Below are 17,358 nucleotides of genomic sequence, written 5' to 3' on the forward strand. Positions count from 1 at the left end.
GCTATCCCGTGTATGATAAATCCTCCTCAACCCCCGGTCTTGACGTCTGTACCTAATAGGAAAAGAGATCCCCTAACGCCGAGAACTCTGGGTTAACTTCTGGGAGAACTTAGATAATAAAAATGAAGTATAAAGAGTGTGATGAAACTTTTCTAGAAATGCTGCTGAATATTTCGAAGTGAGCTAATTGCGCGAGTCGATAGTTAGAATTGGTCTATCTGGAGACTGCATCTCGTATTAAAATGCCGGCAGATAGACTTAGAAGTAGAAGAACTTAAACTGTACATCCTTTTAAAGAAGCTAATATCAGTAACCGTACTTAAATTCTCGTCCATAGTCGGTTAAAAATAAATAAGACTTACCGCACTCTGGACGCATGCGCTACCAGCAGGGCAGCAGATAAATGTGTCGTCATTACCGTTCGGAACGCAAACATTGTCTCCTTCAACATTGGGTGAATTTATGGCACAGCTTTGAGTAGGCTCCCCAGAGAAAAAGCCATCTCCTGCTGCTGGGGTGCTTTGTCCCTATGGGTGTGGAAACGCGAACGCGAGTGCTGCACTTGCAATGGCGAAGAATAATGTATTAGAGTATATTATCGATTCTGGGAAAAGAATGAGAGGTTAAAATAGAGGGTAAGTGAGTAGTATTCGTCGGTGAAAAGATCGAATGGAGATAGATAAGCAAAGGAAGATGTTTCGGTGGAACTTAATATAGTGACAGTAGTAGAGAAGTGACCATGATGAAGGAAGGTGTTACAGTATAGATTTTGTATTTAATCGAGCTAGAATGTAACAGATCGACATTTTAGGGACCAATTTTGGACCCCGCTGGGATCCCAAAAGAGACCCCAAGGAGCCAGAAAGAGAGGGATGCCATTATTGACTGGGTGGATAGTGTGGCTGTGGTGAAGTTACCATTTACAAGTTTTGCACTTTCAACCCAAAGCTGCATACAGTGGTTCCCGAAACCGCCCTCCCCTTTACGGACACATTACAACTATTTCTTACTGACGCTAAGGAATAAGCGGGTTGCGCTGTACTTAATATGTGATAGCGCACTCTAAAATACTGTCTAATTATTGACTTGCGAATTTCCCCGTTGTATTTTTAATACGGTATAGCTTCATGTCAGTCAAGGACTTGTTTATTGGTACGTTCATTAAGTTACAAGGCTTTAGTAGTATTGTCATTAGGCAGCCATCATGACGTCGCGACACTGACGTCATACCGCAGAAGGCAGGCCGAGTTAAGGGACCAATTTGGCATACTTGCACAGAGCATGTCATGGGTGTACATTATATCCCTCCCGTACAGAAGCTTGCAGTTCCTTTCATAGTTAACTCCACTACCAGATATCGATTTCAAGATTCTATGACAATTATTTACTATCGTCTCGATGACTCTCTATCACCCCGCACGGCCACCCCCCGTGGTGCTTTGCGCTCTATATTACCCATACAGGATTAAAGTTCGACTACAATTGATTCTTCATCGGAGCGATTGATGAACTGGGCACTTTACATTGTTGGATTATTGAGTCAAATTGTGCTTAGAGACCTAGAATTGGATAATACTGCCTAGATGCTCATAAGCTTGTCTAACTGACATTGAATAGTCAGGCCTTAGATCTTCGCCACCTATCATAAAGCTTGTTATCCCAGCCAGTCCAAATATTTTATCCCTTGGATCGGTTGACGAGCGATGTCGCATATCATACGCGATGTCAAGAATATCAGGGGCACGACGATTTGTGCTTCCCCAAGATTTATCAAGTTGTTGCCCGATTTGCAGATCCAGAAGCTCCAGCAGAGGTCGGAAATCAATTTTCTCAAGGCCAGCTTCCTCCCAATCAGGAGATAGTTCCGCATATTTAATCATTCTTGCAAATCGGCGAACAAGGATGCAATCATGTGAAGTCCAGGAGAAAGAGTATGGACCACAAACGATGGTCGCGATTCGAGAAAGGGCTGCTTCCTGCACAACCCAGATTCGCCGGAACCAGTCCCTGTTCATTATATTCTCGAGTCCTCTGTACACCAGTTGCGGAGGTTCAGTCATCCACGGCGGGCTTTCAGATGGCTCTTGACTTGATGCAAAGTATTTGAGTATTTGGATCCCGACCACACTATCATGGGTTGCCTCACCCAGCCAGATCACGACATTGCTCGCTTTTTCGTAGATCAAAGGCATCAGCTGAACTTGACTATTCTTTTCCAAAATGTCGGCTTGATTGATGCAAATCGAGTCAATCCATATAACTCTAGGCGCATCTGCTAAGCGCAGATGGCGCAGGGCTTTTGCAAGTGATGGTGTGACACTGACTATCATATCCTTGACTGATATTGTCTCCCGCTCGGTCATGCTGCCCCATACATAAGACAACGCCTCGTATTTTGTATTGTCGCAGACTTTGGCGGTCACCAATTGGCCTTGGATAACATCGGACATTTTTCCAGGTGAAAGGACAAACAGTCGAATATCGTGGCCCTCCAAAGGTGAATACACCATGCGGCGCTCTCTATGCTCTATCAAGCTGGTAGATGTGATTTCGTCTGCCGAGAGACGAATCCAGAAGCCGAATGACAGTTTATGCCATTTTGCAATCGGAAATATCCAATTCATCCCGCAAGACGGTAAGCAGACCGTGAAACATTTTTGGTACAATTTCCAATAGTTTGTTAAATTCATTTTTAAGAGGCAAATTAGGAGCGAAGTTTTCAAAACGGTGTAGAAATACAGGCACTACAGGGCTAAATACATAGCAGGTGATGAGGCTCTAGAGGGGGTCAAAGGTTTGTCAAAGGTCGCCAAGATGAGGAATATTCGCGTGCGCCCCACCCCGCTTCCGGTGTACTGTAGGGTGATGCCGCTCTTGATCGATCACGTCTCACCAGTTGTGGGGGCCAAAAGGTCTCGCCTTGGCACGGATGATGGGACCGCTGACAACGGCGATAATTGGCTCTAAGTCTACCCACCGTGGTGACCCTCCAAGGCCCTGGGCTTTTCCAAAAACAGTGTCGCTGAGTCTAATTTACGCTTTCAGGGCTGGCGAGGCGCAATTCTCCCATTCAAGAGGGAGGGGTCAGCAGCGATGAAACTCTCTCGCTGCCTTCGCCCTGCAGAGCCTGATGGGCCTCAGCCACTACATCGCGACCATGCCTCACGCAAGTTGCTGCAAGCTGCTCAGCCTCGCTGCATGGCCACGCTGAACAGCAAAAACTGTGTTGCCTAAAGCTGCCTTGTGCTCAGCCTAATATCGACAATACTCCCCTTATCATGATGATTGTTCCCATGCGACCCGTTCGAGCGGTGATCTTACCATCTATTATCAATCTTACCATCTAGGATCGTCTTCTACACTATTGCTTTGGTCATCCATGGCTGAGACTCTCGGGGTTATTGCAGCGGCTCTGGAGTTGGGCAAGGTCGCCTTGGAACTAAAGCAGGTCTGCTCATCGGTGAAACATGCTCCAGAGAATGTGCAGCAACTCCTGGAAGAGCTGGAGGCCCTTGAAGAGGTGTTACAAGCCATCGCCGAACAAGAAGCTATCGCCTCCACGTATACTTCTACGGCCGTGACCCAAAAATGCCGACGGCGATGCGAGAAGGCACTGAAGAACCTCATACCCGTCTGCAAAAATCTGTTAAACAATATCAAACAGTCTAAAATCCGAGGTTCAATCAAGTCGGTCTTTCAGAAAGATTTTCTGGAGAGAGCCAAACAGGATATCGAGGGGGCCAAAACCAACCTCTTACTCGCCCAGCTGAATTTAATGAAGTACGTTATTAGGCTGTATAACGCTCCCAATACTAAATCTGTATAGCGTCGTCAATTCCTTGAACATTCAACAGCACTCCAGCACTCAGACCTTGATAGTCTCCACCTCGGCGCACGTATCTTCGCTCCTGGAGGATATCCGCCAATCACCTCAATCGCAGTCAGCCCAGGCGTTATTAATAACTGGTATGGACACGTCTACCGGGCTTAACCCTATTATTCCTGCTGCCCGCCGAAATACAAAGCACCGGGTCCCTAAGGAATATACCCGACGCTTATTACTCCTTCACAGCCGATTACTCGGGAAACGTATTGAACTTCTCTACCAGCAGGCCTATAGCGGGTGGAATTTACTATTCAGAACGTATAATATTCGGCCAGATTCCTGGTTAGCTTTCCAATATGTAAAGGGCGGCGATGTCGCTTCCCTCCGGCAATTGTTCGACTCAAGGCAGGCTTCGATCTTTGACCGAGGCACAGACGGGCAGACTTTGCTACATGTCCGTTCACCTCATGTTGGCTATAATAGAAGACTATTCGCTAATTATCTAGACAGTACGCGATGTCATCCCATCAGGGAGCAATGATCGAGTTCCTCAAGCGGGAAGGTGCTGATCCGGATGAACGGGATTTCATGTATGTGTCCCCTGGCGTGGCATCTTCGACAGATCTACTAACATGAGTGCAGAGGGTTCTCCTCTCTAATGATGTTGCTGGCATCTTCTAGGCAGGATCCGGTCGTCCAAGAGGACGCTTTGAGCAAGTTCACGGTAGACTTCTTGCCCAGCGACTGTTACGAAAATCCTGAGTTTCCCATGGGCTTAGCATTATTTAACTCGGTGAGCATATTACGCAGGATTATGCACATGATATCTCCCCCCTGGAACACTTTCGACTTTGAAAGTCGTCGTAACCTCGCCTTCTACACATGCTTGCAACCTGTTGAAGCACAGCAATTCTGGCTTTGCCTATCTCAAACTCAACTTGACTCTGTTTGTCTAGTCATGAGAACGGAGAATTTGGAGAGACATGAAAGTCTTGTAGGGCGCTTGTCTTATCAGATGTCGCAATTCTGGGATAATAATAACACAGATTCGCGGGATTTCTCGGGGTGGTGCTCGATATTACACGCTGCTGTTCGTGCAGGAGGCTTACGTACCGCTTTCGAACACGGATGCAGGTCGCCAATGCTCGTCTACCTTGGAGGAGATATCTACGATCACTTTGGATACTACCGTGCTTCGAGATCACGGGCTAGTCTCAATTCTCAGCGCTTAACGTACAAGCTCCGTCACTGGGCGCAGGAGGTACTCAATGCTGGTCAAGATCTAACAGAATATGGTCGCTGGGAGTCCCAATATCTCTTGAGTGGAGAACCATTCGCATTGAGGGAGGGTTCTCTCAGCATCCATATTGTCAACTTTGTCTACGGCAAGAGGCCGGAAGACTGGCAAATATGGATTTCTACATCGGCGGATGAGTATACAGCAGAATTCTGGGAGTCCCTAAATGCTCTTGACGAAGAACCCGTACTCGAACTTCCCGGGGCCTGGCCTGCGATTGAAGAAAGCGCACGAGATATCAGGCGGTACTGGGAGGGACGCAATCGACATGAATATTCCAGGAGGAAGAGACGCCGATGGCTGCGATACATGAATTTGACTATGAAGGACGAAGAAGACGAGTTTGTAGAAGGTTGGAGGATGAGAATTGCGGAAACCATGGAGAGAGGAAAGCGCGGCAAAGCGCGGAGAGCACAATTCTTCAAGGAGGCCGGGATCACATCACCGTACTGAGAGGACAATCGCGGAGGACGGTCATTATCAAGTTCCCTCGGGCAAACCTACAAGCCAGGATGAAATGAATATGTTTATCTCGGCCACGAACTTCGTCGGCCTCTCTGTGTGCTCCTCTCTGGTAGCCGTTGGCTTCGGCGTGAGCAAGCAGCAGTTCGTCCGCCGAGAGCTCCTGCTGGGCCATGGTGGTGGTGGGAGTGACAGGACGCCAGGAGATTGTCGTCGAAGGGTCGTAATTGTTGCACTCTCTGCCAAGGCTGGTCACCTGCGTACGTCCACCACGCACCTTTTCTGCAGTTGCATAACGCGCTCTTTCATAGTTCCAACCCAATCAACCAAAATTCAACAAATGACTCCCCAGTTGGTTCTACAGTAATGATGGTAATGGTAGGATGACCGTTCACGGAGGGTCGTATTCTAGAGGAGGAGGAGGGCTCGCAGCCCGAGAGGGCAGGAAGGGGACTTTTGTACTTCATTGGCAGAAGGGAGGGTCTGTCCGAACGAGGGACAGAAAAGTGGTCGAAAACCGAAAAGGCGTCAAAGACGGAACGGGTTGGCACGCTGCCGATTTTGGGCTCTCGTTGGCGCCACACGCGGTGGAGCAGGTCAGGATCGAATGGCGAGTGCCAAAGGTGAGCAGGGTGAGGGCGAGGGTGAGTGGTTATAAAAGCGGCACGGCCGGGGTGACTCGCACATGAGCTCCGAGTAGTTTTTACTCATCTTTCCGCGCCAAAGGAGAACATCGCAGTAGGCTGTAATATACACTATGTAATAAAACGTAGACGCGGTTGTATCCAGAAATGCTCATAAAATGGTATAAAGCTATACCGTATTAAAAATACAACGGGGAAATTCGCAAGTCAATAATTGGACAGTATTTTAGAGTGCGCTATCACATATTAAGTACAGCGCAACCCGCTTATTCCTTAGCGTCAGTAAGAAATAGTTGTAATGTGTCCGTAAAGGGGAGGGCGGTTTCGGGAACCACTGTATATCCCGAAGTCTATTGTAGAGAGTGTTATTTCAGCAACCCAGAAGCGGCGATAGTTTTGTCATTTCCTTGCCCGTATATTACAGCCTCTTGCGTGAGTTGCTTCCGCTGTATATATACAACAACACGCCATCGTTGGGCAAAGGGGATGTGGAATATTAGTCAATGCCGGCTTCTAACGACCATTCTGCTCCTTGCGAGCATATTTATTCCCGTCGAAGAAGCTCAATCGCCCTCCTCGCCGACTTAAAAACTCCAGGCATTCGACTCTTCCAGTACTTCAATCAACAACTGAGTTCGCAACCAAATCCTTCAGATCACAAAATAATTTGCTCACGGTATCGGGCCGGAGTTCTCATCGGCGTCTTCATAATTGTCTTCTTCGGCGTGATACCAAAATTTTCACCATGGCGCGCGGCGGTGATAGTATTCAATTCACCCTCGAGACTGACCCTAAGGTAGGCTTCCGCAAATACGACTCTTAGAGTGAGTTACCTCTTTAAATGACTTCGAATTAACCTTTTCGGGGGTGATATATATACTTTCGTATTCATCGTTATTTCTAACTCTTATATCTCTAGTTTCAGAAGTTATTAGTTCTTTTAATAGGACCGAGCTAACGTACTCGAGGACTCAAAGCCGCCGCCGACCTCACAGGGCTAGAATTTACCATCCTACCCTAGCCGCATAATCCTGAAAACCTAATTAAGGCTTTCGAAGAAATCGGCGTAGATACGGACGCAACGACACCGGTACATGGCTCAGCCACGGCATGGTTTGCTCATCTCGACCTACTTAAATACGTCATTACCTTAAACCTAGAAACCGCATTTATTGTGGAAGACGACGTTAACTGGGATATGAGAATTAAATAGCAGACTAAATTAATTTCCGATAATATCCGCAGCTATACCAACGTTCCAGCTATCGACCGGACGCCCTATGGAACTAATTGAGATATTCTATGGCTAGGCCATTGCGGTTCGGCTATTGAAGACGACATACCTACACCCAGAATTTTTACCGATGACACACGTTGTAAAACAGACCTATATTCAGGGTGGTCGAAACATTTTCTCAGAGACAAACTGGTAGAAGACTTTCGCGCAGTGTAGGTCTCGACGATAACGGTATGCACCTTCGGCTATGGCGTCACGAAATAAAGTGCGCAAAAGGTATTAAATGCCATAGCTAGTGGCGCGGATGAAGTATTTAATGTGTCACTATTAAATGCCTGTCGTTCGGAAGCACTAAGGTATCTCGTCGTGAACCCTTAAGTGATGAACCACTACGAGCCACCTAAAGAATATGAATACCTAAGTTCGGTACGTATTAGAGACGAATAGGGCGACGAAGGCAGAGAGTCCGAATTTAAGTCCATTAAAGGAACTATAGGCAACATCATAAAGAGCGCTCGGTGTTAAGCATTGTTCAACGATATATGTATACGACCCCCGTTAGAAATTTAAAAGAAGGAATGTGATCGTATGTTCCTACCCGAAGAAACTGTATAGGCATCGCCGAATGCATATAGATTTCGAAATACACCGAGGAGGTATTTCTAGGCGACGATATGCGTAAGAAAGAGGACTCAGTCAATTAAAGACGAGCAAAATTTCACAATAAATAGCGAGTTTTAGCACGAAAAGATGGAGAAGAAGAAGAAGAGAAAAGGACCATTCACACACAAAAAAGGCGAAGCCCTAAAGTGACTTATGGCAACTTTATTACCAGCAAGTTCGACGATATCGACGTTACCTAACAATACTAAGAGCTACGTCGTCCGCTTAAATTATTTGGAGACCTCGATATGACTAAGTAGGTTTATAGAACTGCTTGTTATTTTTTATATATGGCCTTAAGGAAACCGAACTATACTTCGAGTACCAGTAGGCTGCTAGAATTAAAAGTAAAGCGGCTTTTCTCCCTTTCGCTCGTTGCGTCTTAGCGTAGGTAGATCTATGTCCTAATAATGTATCGCCTTCTATACTCTATCTAATAATACCTACCTTACCACCTAATTATATCATCTAAGTTCCATAATCGTAGTGTATGATATGGCGTCGAGAACGCTAACCTTAACCGAAGCCTAGGGAAATTAGCGACTTTGCGTCGCGCGAAATTAGCCGAAGACGTGTACAAATGTCGTCATTACCGTTATCAGTAAAGCCGAAAAGAGAGTGCCCCAGCAATAGCCGCCGATAGGGCTATGATCAGCCTTAATATCGGAAGAGAGTTCTTTCGACTTCGAGTAGAGAAGGTAAAGAACGACCGTTGGGAGAAGATAATAGATGTAATAAAAGAGCCTAAGTATTAATCTCGGCATTAACAGTAATGTTAGTCCCTACAAGAGAGCCTCAGCGCTAAATAGCTAGCTAAACATAGAGGTAAAAAAGACGATAGTAACCACTAACGTAGTCGCCATACCGATAATAAAAGGATCCCGGATTCATCTAGGGGTAGCTTTTGCTAAGACGCTGCGTAGGTGATCTAAATCTCCCGTCTCGTTACTTAGAATGTTTGAAATAAGCTGGGGTACGATGCTCGAAATGTTCACCGGTAATGGCTAATATTCAATATAATTACTGAACTCTACGCAGTATTGTTTTATATCGATGGAAAGATTTTAGGAGATCTCCGTGCTCTCCCTATTAATAGTTGTCGCGGCGGCGCTGGCGATACTATTGGCTTAGCTAATAGCCTCGGAGGCGGCTATTACCGCATCGCTTACGACGCTCCTAACCTCGCTCACGGCCGTCGGGATAAGGCCCCTTACGAGGAGTGATAGCTGTGCGCGGGTTGTCCTAAACTATGGAAGAATATATTAGCGATCTACTTTACCTAAAATATTGAACAGTGAAACGCCCTTATAGTAAACGTAATGATACTAGCCTTTATATCGTCCTTATTGTAAAGCACTTCAAAGCTCAAAACCGTGCAGTAGATTAATGTAGCCGCGAATGCGAGCGACACACCTACTTTAAGCTAAAGCTTTTCTTTGAGTATAGTGATGTAAGTATAAATAATTTAACCTATGAGACGATGGACACTTTCCCACCGGGGGGCTGCGGATATCATTTAATGAAGCTACGTACCTCTCCATCGAGCTCTGCAGTATTCTTGAGTGACAACGCTATTCATCATTCGGATCCAGAACGGGCCTCATTCCGTTGAGCGTAGCATGAAGACTGAATTAGGCCCCGAGGACCAAAATGAGCCTGGGGAGGAAAGCGTGCGATTGCTGCACATACCGACTCTGGCCGCTTCGTTCCTCACCTACTTCGTAGTCTAGATCGAACGTCATCTCCCGTCTCTTAGGATTAACCACTACCCCTGCCTCAATTTCACACACCTTACTTAAGAGATTATACCGTTTACTCTGGTCTTCTCTTTAGTCATTTATATTGTTAAGATGTCATCCTAATCTTTAAATCGCCGGACACGCATCGACTTTAATGTAATTAGAGGGTTTAGAGGGGCTTCTTAGAGCGTGACCCGCTAGGATGATCACCTCACGGATGGTGAAACTCTCAGTCGCCGCAGGACTAGATTTAATTCGGTAGCAGGATTCCCGAGGGCCCTCTCGTCCGGAACCTATCGTACTACCTCAGTAACTAGTTCGAAGCCCCTAAACCCCCCAGCAGCACTCGGACATAGGACGGAGAATACCTTGATCGTAAAGCACTAATCCCCGTGGGAAAAGTATAGAAAAAGCCATTGCATACGGCTTAGCGAGGAAGACGACGACATGATAGATGTGGCCGATGTTAGACGCCCGTAGTTCGCCGACTTTATTATCCCTCCTCAAAAGGAGGGTCCGACGCCGTACGTCGTCGCTGTAAGGAGTTTCTCTATATATAACGGTGAAGAAAAATATCGTATATTGCAGCAGGTTAAACATAAGAATATCGTGTCCGTGAGAGATATCTTTCTCTATGACGAGTTATTCTACGTTACCTTCGAGTATATATCGATATCTCTAAGTCTATTCACTAGGTTTCCGAAATATCTCGACGAGGATTAACTAACGTTCATTTTAGAATAGGGGGGTTTTAAATTTCACCTCTTTTAAGTGAACCGACTAACTATAATAGATCCTTAATGGGCTTATGTACCTCGCGAAAAAAGAACTAGAACACGGCTCTCTAATTACCTTAAGTATTCTTATTAATATCGCTAACGAGGTAAAGATAGGTACGTAATTACTTTATAAACTTCTACGTTAAGCTAATATTTTAGATTATAGTACATTAGGAACTCTATCGACTATGTCTTCTAAGTAATCCTAGATTAAGAGATCTTAAGGCTCTAAGCTTTATTATAATGGAGCTAATATAAAAGTATACTAAAGCTAATGGTACTATCGGAGTAGATGACCTACGCCGGTGGCCCTCCGATTCTCTAACGGTCGAATTCCTTTCTAAGACGATATCTATAACTTCGGTAGAGAAGTTATTAAAGGTAAGTAACGGATCTTAGATTTCCTTCTTAGTTTAATTCTAATCTAGCTAGAATTCATTATTTAGTAGGCCCTAGGGAACGAGAAATCTCTAAGGGCTAATAGATATAACTTCGATTACTTCTTTCAGGGGCTATAGATTGTCGCTAAGTTAGAGGAGAATAGATTTAGTCGGGTAGAGGATCTCATTCTGGCTTTAATTACTTTATTCTAAAGTTAGCCGTAACTACTTAGAGACTTATTCTATTCTCGGCTTCCTCTCTAAGGGTTTAGCGTCTTAATACTATACTATAGTTCATTATATTTTAACTTCACTCTCTTTTTCTATTTAGCGAGCTTCTTAACGCCTATAAAACTACCTTTCTATTCGTGGGTTATTATTATTTTATTTCCATCGTTTCTAATCTTTAATATGGATATTACACTAGCCTACGTTATTAGTTTAGGCGGCTTATTATTTCTTCTTATTCTTATAAACTTTCGCTAGTGACTTCTACTTAGTTAGAAGAAGATCGTTCCTCTCTTCCTTAAATATTTCGTATATTCATAGATTCGTTACCGATTAACTAGGGCGTAGTACCCGGCTAATATCATTATAGGGCTTCTATATAGTGAGGTTAACGTCTTTTATATCTACTTTAAAGTGCGCTCTATCTAGGTGGCCGATCTACGGGCGGCTAATCTCTCGCTCATTAATCTAATCTCTCTTATAGCGGGTTCTCATCTAAGCTTTTTAGCTAATCTCTTAGACGTTATATTATGTATCTACCGGCGATTTCATCGCTCCTTAGAGCTTATATTATCGGTTCTATTAGGTTTCTACGTTCTCGCTATACTCGTAGAGAAGAAACTATTTTCTCTATAGATCTCGGAAAACCTCTTTAGACTAATCGTATACTTTCTAAAAGGTTTCTATAGCCGGTTAATAGAATTAATAAAGATTAGGGAATAATATTATTAGATATTCTTGTGTCTCTCTTACACCCATTACTTCGCCGTCCGTTCTACGAGTTCTTCCTTCGCCTATATTAGACTTTAGCTATTACGGCGACCGATAGTATATAGAGCCACTTAAAGAAGAGTTATTCTCTTTCATAGAAGTATATTTACGTTATCATTAATATATTCTTACTAGCCGTTCTCGTTCAATGTGAACTCATCGTATACTAAACCGAAGTAGTCGGGAACGGGTTCGCTAGAGTTAAGATCACTAATATTAAAGAAATACTAAATAGAGAGTATATCATTATATAGCAGGAAGTAATGACGCTTTAAGTACGCCTCACCTCGTTAGTTCTAGTGAAGTCGGGGCAATACATCTACCTATGAATTCCCTAGTTTGGCCTTCTATAGAGCCATTCTTTCGTAATAACATCCTGGTCGGATGAAAGTCTAGAATTTATGGACATTTTCGTAGAACTACGTGATGACCTAACTAGAAAGCTTTTACGATATTCGGACTCTAGTCGCGGGAGCGGCACTTTACATAAAGCCTTATTCAGTGGGTCTCACGGTACTACTATCCTAGCTAGAACTTATGAGACGGTCTTAATGATGGCGGATGGCTTTGAGATCGTCTCGCACCTTTCTTACCTAAAGCAGCTCATTCATAGATATAATGCCTATAAGATTCGTACTCGTCGAATCCATTTGGTGTGGCAGTTAGAGACCAAAGGTACGTAGACCATCGAATTGCCCGTCTTTTCACGCAGGACAACGCTTAACTATAGTAGATTTAGGATATATCGCCGTAGACTTGTTGAATGATGCGCTCGTCGGTGACACACTTAGTGTCGATAACGGTACTAACGATATAAGCGACGAAAAGTCGGCTAAGGGGAAGGTAAGTTACACGAAACTATATCATGAAGCGTCGGTTTAACTTAGCGTATAGATTCTCAGTATTTCGGTCTACATCCGCTGGGCAAGCTAGGATCGAGTGCCATTTGATAGTGGTAGGCGCGCGATCGCGTACAGTGGCCTAGCTGATGTAGAAGCGATTTTTAGAGAGGAGGCGGTAGGAAAATACATTAAAAGGGTGCAGGAGGAATTAGGCGAGAGAGGAGAAATGTTAGTGATGAGTAAGCTTACCTAACTCACTTCGGATCTCTACTAATTAATTTAGTGTCTGGAAGTAACGACCTTCGAGATCGGTTACGACGACTAGTCCGTCCCTTAGTAGATAAGAAAGTTAGGCTGGAGAAACTAGAATATTAGCCCGGTGACTAGACGGTTAACGACTTTCATTTGAGATTATGCCTATATATGGGAGGCCGCGTTGCTTATCGGTCGCCTATACCTACCTCGTCGGTTAGACTATTCTTCGTAATCTTCTTTATCGAAGATATTTAATAAATAGAACTATCATCCTAGGTATTAACAAGATTTATTTAGTGAGGAATGAGTCGAAAAATGAAGATGAGCTAGAGACTAATGTTAGAATTACGTTTCTATATACTTAAGATCGAATTCTTTTATCGGTAGGAGAATTAGAATAAAGATGAGTGTCGATAATCCCTTCTCGAGTTATATATAAGGTGCTGTTTCCGTCTTTAATGATGTCTTTAAACTTCGTTAATGAGGTTATTATATAGAACCCGGCAAACACATTCTACGGATTTTCGGTGTCCTTTCTGGTGTATTTCCTTAAGAATCGTATAAAGTCTACCGGCTTAGAGGGATTAACGTCGTGTGAGGATAGACTTTTCTAGTCCTCACCACTAAGCCTTCCGTCGGAGATCTTTAGATAGATTCGAATCTTCTAAGGACCGGGTCTTTCCGTGGTTAATTTCCGAGGATCTACTAGTTATTAATTAGTCGTCGCGATAATATTAGAATTAAGTACGATAACTTCGGCTAGTCCGTCCCCGGTGTTCTTTTTTGTGATTGGGCGCCGACTGGTGCTCTCTTTAGGCTTGGGTTGCCCATGAATAGCGTCTCCGAGCCTTCTAAAGTCGATCTATGTGGTTCGTTTTCGGCGTATGCCTTCGTCTTTCTTTACTTACCTCTCTTATTGATCTCTTACTCGCTCTCTAGTCATCTTTTGCTTCGACATTAACTCGGGTTTCTTATTCTTAAGTTGACGTACTCTCTCTTATCTTCGCCTCTTAACTTCTTTTATCGCCGCCTTCTTCCGCGCTCTCGCGGTCGTTTCTTCATTTTCCCGCTCCCGTAGCCGGTCGTCGATAATCCGTTCGGTGTTCTTCACTACTACTCGGTTAGCCTCGCTAGGGAGCGGCTCGTACCGCGCTTGGCCATCGCCTCTTAACTCTTCCTATACGTCGGGAACAATCTTATCTTCTCGAGCTATGAGTTCTCCCTTATCGCGAACTTCATCCCGATTATATTCGGGAGATAACATTTCGTGCGCTCGCTTTAGGCTCTCCAATTTCTCTAGTCTACTAAAGTTGATCTAAGTGACACGTTTTCGGTTCGGCTCTCGTATTTTAGGTGGGGACTTTAGATCCTATAACTAGCTAGAGCCTTTAATAGCTAGGCCTAAATTTAGATTCAGTATCTTTCGTTTTCTCTACTTTAGTTCGATCTCGTCGTAATGTTTCTAGTCCTGGCTCATACGTTCACCTAGCTCTTCGAGCTTCTTCTGCCCTCTCCTAAGTATCTCGGATTGTGGAAGGGTTGGAATCGCTTCCCGTTCTGCCGAGTTCTTTATTTCGGCCGTGGAGATGTGTTCTACCTCCTCTATTACGGCGTTTACCTATTGGGCCGGCGAGAGCTTATGCTACTGATCTATAATTAACATTGGTGAAGTCCCTTCGATACCGTTCACCGACCCATTTATCTCTTGCTGTGGCGCCGTTTCGATTCTTCTTTGTGGCGCTGTCTCTACGTTCGTCGATTCATCCATTGACGACATTGATTCGGGACTAAATAGAGACTCTTCTCGATCGCGCCTTATCTAATTATCGATTAATTTCTATTCCGCTTCATCTAAAAGGACCTGATCTCTAGGGGATGAATCCTCGGTCTAGGCGATCTCTCGCGGCGAGGTTATCTACGCCTCATTAATTCTCTTCTATATAGCATATTGTTCTCGCTCTCTCTCAGTGATCTTCTACTTTCCTTAGTTGACTTACTACTCTTCGTTTCCATCTTTTCTATCTTAGGTTCTTTCCGTCATCTGTCGCTCATCTAGTTCCCCGTCGATTTACTTCACTATTTATTACTCTTACGCTTCGCGACGACCCTCTACTTCTACTAGAGACACCTCTCTATTAAGGGTTAGAATCTCTGATGTCGCGACTTCGTGAACAACGCTCTCTATCACTATATCTTGATCCTCGTCTTGTGGCTATGTCGCTGTGAACTAGTTCATCTCTAAGATTTTCTCTAGAGAATTAATCTAGCTGGCGGTCGGGGCTTAAACTTAGATCGGCGCTTAAGTATTCGTTTCTTCTACTTTATCTAGGTTTATCTAAGTGACTCGCTTTTATCTTATTTATTCGTCCTAATTCGTCTATCTATCTAGAGTGCTGTTCTATTCTTCGCTCATTAGTTCTGTACTTACTTTAAGAAGCAGCTCGTATCTTCGTTGTGTACTTCTATTTTCGCTCTTTCTTATAGTCTTATTTTATTCCCTCTTCCGTCGTCTCTTTATCTTTTACGCTAATTTCTTTCTTAAAGACTCTCGCTTTATTCGGTCTAGGACCGCTAGCTCTTCTCCGTTAAGTATCTCCTAATTAGATTTCTAATCTATATTAGCTTCCTTCATCGTAATCTCTTCTCGGCCGAAGCTATCTCTAAGAGAGATTCTTATGTCTTCTATTTAGTTTAACTATCCCGAGTTTAGTGAGGAAGGATCTATAATCGGCTAAGTATTAGGATGATGTTGAGATTTTTTCTATTCTAGTCGTGGTGGCACCAGTGATAAAGATCTCTCCTAGTTATTTTCTGCGACCGGTGCTTAGTTCTGTCTCTATTCGACCCTTGCAGTACTATGCCGAGCCTCGCTCTTGCGCCTTTCTATAATAATTTGCGACTGTGGGACCTCATGTATTGTACTGACATTTGCACTAATCGATGTGGGTTTTCCGAAAAACGTAAAGTACACCGACCGACGCACGAAAAAAGACGTTATCTCCTAGTTGTTTTTCACGGAGTCTTCGTGGAGGTAACGCAGAAATAGTTACTACTTAGCTTAATTATACTCTTGCTTTCGCGGGATCTCACATCTTTTAACAGGCTTATCGGAATCATTAGCTACGAGGGCTCTCCTAGGCGGCTCGTCTATTACCGGACGCGCGGAGTCGAACATCTTTAACATTTGTTCTACGTAACCCTCGAATGTCGCCTTATCATATCGGTACTGGTCGGGCTTCCGGACTTTCAACAAAGCGTCGCGAGTAATCTCCCTTTTAGGAGACCGCTGCGTTAGGCGTCGAATCTCCTTCGTGTTGAAACCTAACCGCGAAGTAAGGGACGTAAATCTATATAGAACTACCTCATTAGCTTTCTTACGTCCTGGCTTCGCTAATGAGTTCGCTTTCTTAGGGCCTATAGACATCTCGAGGTAATCTCGTATAGCTGCTATCTATATTTACCGAATTCCTAGGTGAATACGGTCCGTCGAGGATCCTAGTGCGATAGTAAATATGAACTCGGTCATCTGGATTATATATTAATCTGCCACCTACCTCGCGTTAGAGAAGGAGTTCTTAAAGATAGAGAAAATAGTATCCCGAGGGGAAAGGTGAAGAAGGTGCTTTACGCTATTAGCTAGGTTCTATAGATATTTAAGATCCTTAAAAAGAGTGAAGAGTGAAGGAATTAGCCGATCTCGGAAGTAGAATAATACTTCTTTTTAAATCGACTCACGCTCTAGCTCGCTGAAAGCCCCGAAAATACGTCCGCTCTTAAACTGACTATATAAAGTTTTAGTATCTCTCGTATAGGCACCCGGCGCGGTAAGCTCGAGTGCTTTTACTATCGCCTAGTCAACTTTCCTAATCGATACTATATCTTTTCGAAGAATTTTATACTAAGTCTCCTTAATATACTTTAGATACTAAAGGATTTCCTTATTTAACGTAGTTAGTAAACGGACTTAGTCGTAAATACGGAACTTACCTTATCACAGTGTATCGCGATCATTTTGTAAAGTGTGCCTATTCTCATCTCACCCTATAACCCCGGAATATCTAATAGAGCGTTAAATACTAAGATAAAATCATTATGGCGGAAGAGCTATTCGAGGCGCTCTCTTCGGAGGGAGAATATTCTGAAGAGGCGAGCTCATCAGCGTTTCTTAAAGTACGAATTTCCTTCTAATTGGTGTCCGCGAATTTTTCGATAGATTTCTCCATCGTGAGGTCTCA

At 44.0% G+C, this 17,358-nt stretch overlaps 5 protein-coding genes across 5 annotated transcripts; 3 read left to right on the plus strand and 2 right to left on the minus strand.

Moving 5' to 3' along the window:
* Positions 1-1,559: 1,559 nt before the first annotated feature.
* Positions 1,560-2,450, minus strand: Z519_09237 (uncharacterized protein; the record flags this gene model as incomplete). Its single annotated transcript, XM_016766961.1, has 1 exon — positions 1,560-2,450. One exon carries the CDS (start codon positions 2,448-2,450, stop codon positions 1,560-1,562), a length of 891 nt encoding a protein of 296 aa, XP_016616477.1.
* A 929-nt stretch (positions 2,451-3,379) lies between these two features.
* On the plus strand, positions 3,380-5,576 carry Z519_09238 (uncharacterized protein; the record flags this gene model as incomplete). The annotated part of the gene is made up of 4 exons (XM_016766962.1): positions 3,380-3,780; positions 3,827-4,280; positions 4,337-4,416; positions 4,469-5,576. The coding sequence occupies 4 exons, from the start codon at positions 3,380-3,382 to the stop codon at positions 5,574-5,576; spliced, it is 2,043 nt and encodes a 680-aa protein (XP_016616478.1).
* Positions 5,577-6,974: 1,398 nt separating this feature from the next.
* Positions 6,975-7,442, plus strand: Z519_09239 (uncharacterized protein; the record flags this gene model as incomplete). Its single annotated transcript, XM_016766963.1, has 2 exons — positions 6,975-7,025; positions 7,251-7,442. 2 exons carry the CDS (start codon positions 6,975-6,977, stop codon positions 7,440-7,442), a joined length of 243 nt encoding a protein of 80 aa, XP_016616479.1.
* Positions 7,443-12,580: 5,138 nt separating this feature from the next.
* On the plus strand, positions 12,581-12,976 carry Z519_09240 (uncharacterized protein; the record flags this gene model as incomplete). The annotated part of the gene is made up of 3 exons (XM_016766964.1): positions 12,581-12,701; positions 12,757-12,869; positions 12,929-12,976. The coding sequence occupies 3 exons, from the start codon at positions 12,581-12,583 to the stop codon at positions 12,974-12,976; spliced, it is 282 nt and encodes a 93-aa protein (XP_016616480.1).
* Positions 12,977-16,181: 3,205 nt separating this feature from the next.
* On the minus strand, positions 16,182-16,547 carry Z519_09241 (uncharacterized protein; the record flags this gene model as incomplete). The annotated part of the gene is made up of 2 exons (XM_016766965.1): positions 16,182-16,444; positions 16,502-16,547. 2 exons carry the CDS (start codon positions 16,545-16,547, stop codon positions 16,182-16,184), a joined length of 309 nt encoding a protein of 102 aa, XP_016616481.1.
* Positions 16,548-17,358: the final 811 nt, after the last annotated feature.

The sequence above is a fragment of the Cladophialophora bantiana genome (genome assembly GCF_000835475.1).
Source record: "Cladophialophora bantiana CBS 173.52 unplaced genomic scaffold supercont1.15, whole genome shotgun sequence".
Classification (NCBI taxonomy): domain Eukaryota; kingdom Fungi; phylum Ascomycota; class Eurotiomycetes; order Chaetothyriales; family Herpotrichiellaceae; genus Cladophialophora; species Cladophialophora bantiana.